Source organism: Perca fluviatilis, chromosome 16, assembly GCF_010015445.1.
Source record: "Perca fluviatilis chromosome 16, GENO_Pfluv_1.0, whole genome shotgun sequence".
In the NCBI taxonomy this organism is placed as follows: domain Eukaryota; kingdom Metazoa; phylum Chordata; class Actinopteri; order Perciformes; family Percidae; genus Perca; species Perca fluviatilis.
The window spans coordinates 1,830,414-1,833,243 of NC_053127.1; the positions used below are offsets into that span (position 1 = coordinate 1,830,414).

Sequence of the window (2,830 nt, forward strand, 5' to 3'; positions counted from 1 at the left end):
GGAAGAGCTTGGGCGACAACTGGTGATGCCTCACATCAAGCGACGCAAGGTTAATCCCCGCACGTCAGCCGCTGCCAAATTGGTAAATGAGATCCAGCAGTTCTCGTCCAGCTCTACCTCTGCAGCAGCTGCCCCCTGCCCACCGGCCCTTCCTGGCCCATCAACCAAAAGGAGTAGGTGCAAATTCTGCCCTCGCCGGACTGATGTCAAAACATCAAAAATGTGCCAAAAATGCAATGCACACATCTGCAAAGATCACGCCATTACTACCTGCCTCGCATGCAACTGAGGGGACATTCAGACTGGTAATATTGTAAAAAGTTTTGAAATGTTGTTTTTTTAGATTATGTTTTTGGGCCTTTACACCTTTAATTTTGAGAGGACAGCTAGGTGAGAAAGGGGAGAGAGAGAGAGAGGTGGGGGGAAGACATGCAGAAAATCCTCACAGGTCAGATTTGAACCCTGGACCTCTGTGTCGAGGCGTAAACCTAGCAGTACATGTGCACGTGTTCTACCCACTGAGACAACCTGGCCACTCAAGTTAAATGTTTTTTAAATGAATCTTGACATGTTTTATATGGCAGGTAATGAGTTGGAATAAAGTTGACTGAAAAGTTGAAACGCAGAGGTGGGTGATAATTTATACTTCACGCTTTATAAACATACCAAAGGGGTCATTTTTGACCCTGTCATCTGTAAGTCCTCTGGGAGGCCAGGTTTGGACCCTGTGTTGCAACAGAAAATTAGTTAGAGTATAAGTCCTATGGGAGGCCTGACTCGGACTCGGTTAACTGGTTAAGTCCCCTGGAAGGCTCAGTTTAAAAGCATATTTAGGATGGAATTGTCACTTTTAAGATTCACCGTATTCTCGTTTTTCAGTCAAATGGCCTTTTGAATATAAAATTCAAAATAGCTATTTCTAAACCACTAACAAGTTTCGATACAACATGAGACGTTGCTCCAAGTATCACCAGGGGCTCTACACCTTAACAAAAGCATTGAGAACATTGTTTGTGTACCCAGAGTTTACTAAAAAGAAAGGTTTTGAACAACTCACCATAGCTGTTGTTGTTTCTGGCCACTACCACCTCAGGAGTAAAAAAGTGTCGATATCCGAATGCGAATGAACGGACTCCATATGAGGCTCCTTTTTCAACTACAAGGTCAATATTGTTTTTCAATAACGACAAAACAACGACTTATCTGTGCATTTATATGGAGCTTTCCATCTTTACTCTCCTCCCTGTTAAGTTGCATTCGGAAATCAACTCTTTTTGACTGATAAAATGGCTGCAATTCGTAGTTTAATTTCATTTTTAATCAAAAACAGGGTATATTTTTATGTAAACGAGGTCTATTGGCTCTAAATTCCAAAATGAAGGTACAATTCGTAGTAATAGGTTGAACTCAAGTAAGACTGAAGGTGTAACAGAATGACAATTCATTCTGTATGCTTTATCCCTCATGTTGTCCTTGGGTTCAATTTGACCCGTTTTCAAAATTTCAAAATCAGAAATATATATATTTTCTTTGAAGATTTTTTAAAATAAAAATTACCCAAAAATTAGATGGATTCCATACAATGCTCTTCGTACGAACAATTCATGATCACTTGCTCATTGAATTTTTTATGTTTTATTCAAGTTTTAGCATTTAAAAAAAAACTGAAATGGTTTCAAAACTGTTTTCTGAATAAACTTTGACTATTTGAAGTCTCTGATTATCCATCAACACACATTCCTCTAATATTTAGTCTAAATATTTCATCATTTCTGCTTTTTTAACTAAAAAATTAGGTACAATTTCCTACAAATGAGGATTATTGTCCATGAATTCCAAAAATAAGTTTAAACCTAGTCTGTCTGTCTGTCTGTCTGTCTGTCTCTAGCGGTAATAACTTGGTGTTGCTGGTGTTTGGGTAACAAAGGCATCAAAAACGTACAAAAGAAAAAATTACAAAAACTAAAGTGTCGAAGAAAGGGATATATATGTCAGAAAAAGGGTCAAAAAAGGTCTTCATTTAGACCCGGGAGGACCACAAGTGCACGGTCGACAGGAAGACAACACAAGGGTTAGATAACAGTCAAACCAGGCGGGGTCATTTTTGACCCCAGAGGTCAAAATGTGTAAACTCAACTTCACTAAGGGTCCGGACACACAGAGCCGAAAAGGCAGTCGGACTGATATGCCAATCTCAGATAACATCTGCCGATGGGTCTGATAGTGTGTTTCCTCGTGGACTTCTGGCTCTGTGCCTACTTCCTCTTACAGACACTAAATCAACTGTTCTTTTGTGTTTAAGGAAACGATGAAACTTCATAGTTGACTTAAAAACAACAAATCATTCCCACGGCGAACAACAATGTCTTTACATAATGTTATGACAGCCTTCAGTCTGGTATGTATGTGGGGCAGGTTTTTGAATAATTCTATTGAATCGGTATAACCCTAACCCTTGCTGTAAGTTTTACAATACCACAAAATGCCCAGTAAACCTACCATAAAATATCTTTGCAGTTAGTTACTGTAATTTGCATAGCATTATGGGTATTTGCAGAAGTTACAGTGGTGCTCATCAGTTTATGAACCAATGCTAAAGTTGACCAAAAAGATGAATAAAAAAATCATCTTTTGGAAATTGATCTTAATGCGTTAATTGAAAAAACTTAGGAAAAATCCAACCTTTAAGGACGACAATACTATGCATCCTGATAAAGTTCCCTTGGCCTTTGGAATTAATATAGCCCCCCCCACATCATCACATACCCTTCACCATACCTACAGATTGGCATTGTTTTATTTCAGTTAGCCTAATAGCTGGTTTGATTTG

At 38.7% G+C, this 2,830-nt stretch overlaps 1 protein-coding gene across 1 annotated transcript in view; it reads left to right on the plus strand.

Moving 5' to 3' along the window:
- The window catches only part of LOC120544140 (piggyBac transposable element-derived protein 4-like), a 2,106-nt gene extending 1,576 nt beyond the window's left edge, over window positions 1–530 (plus strand). The window contains exon 1 of the mRNA XM_039777729.1: window positions 1–530. This exon is cut by the window's left edge and continues 1,576 nt beyond it. Within this exon, the coding sequence (XP_039633663.1) occupies window positions 1–289 (289 nt within the window). The 3' untranslated portion in view covers window positions 290–530.
- The last annotated feature ends 2,300 nt before the right edge of the window (window positions 531–2,830 follow it).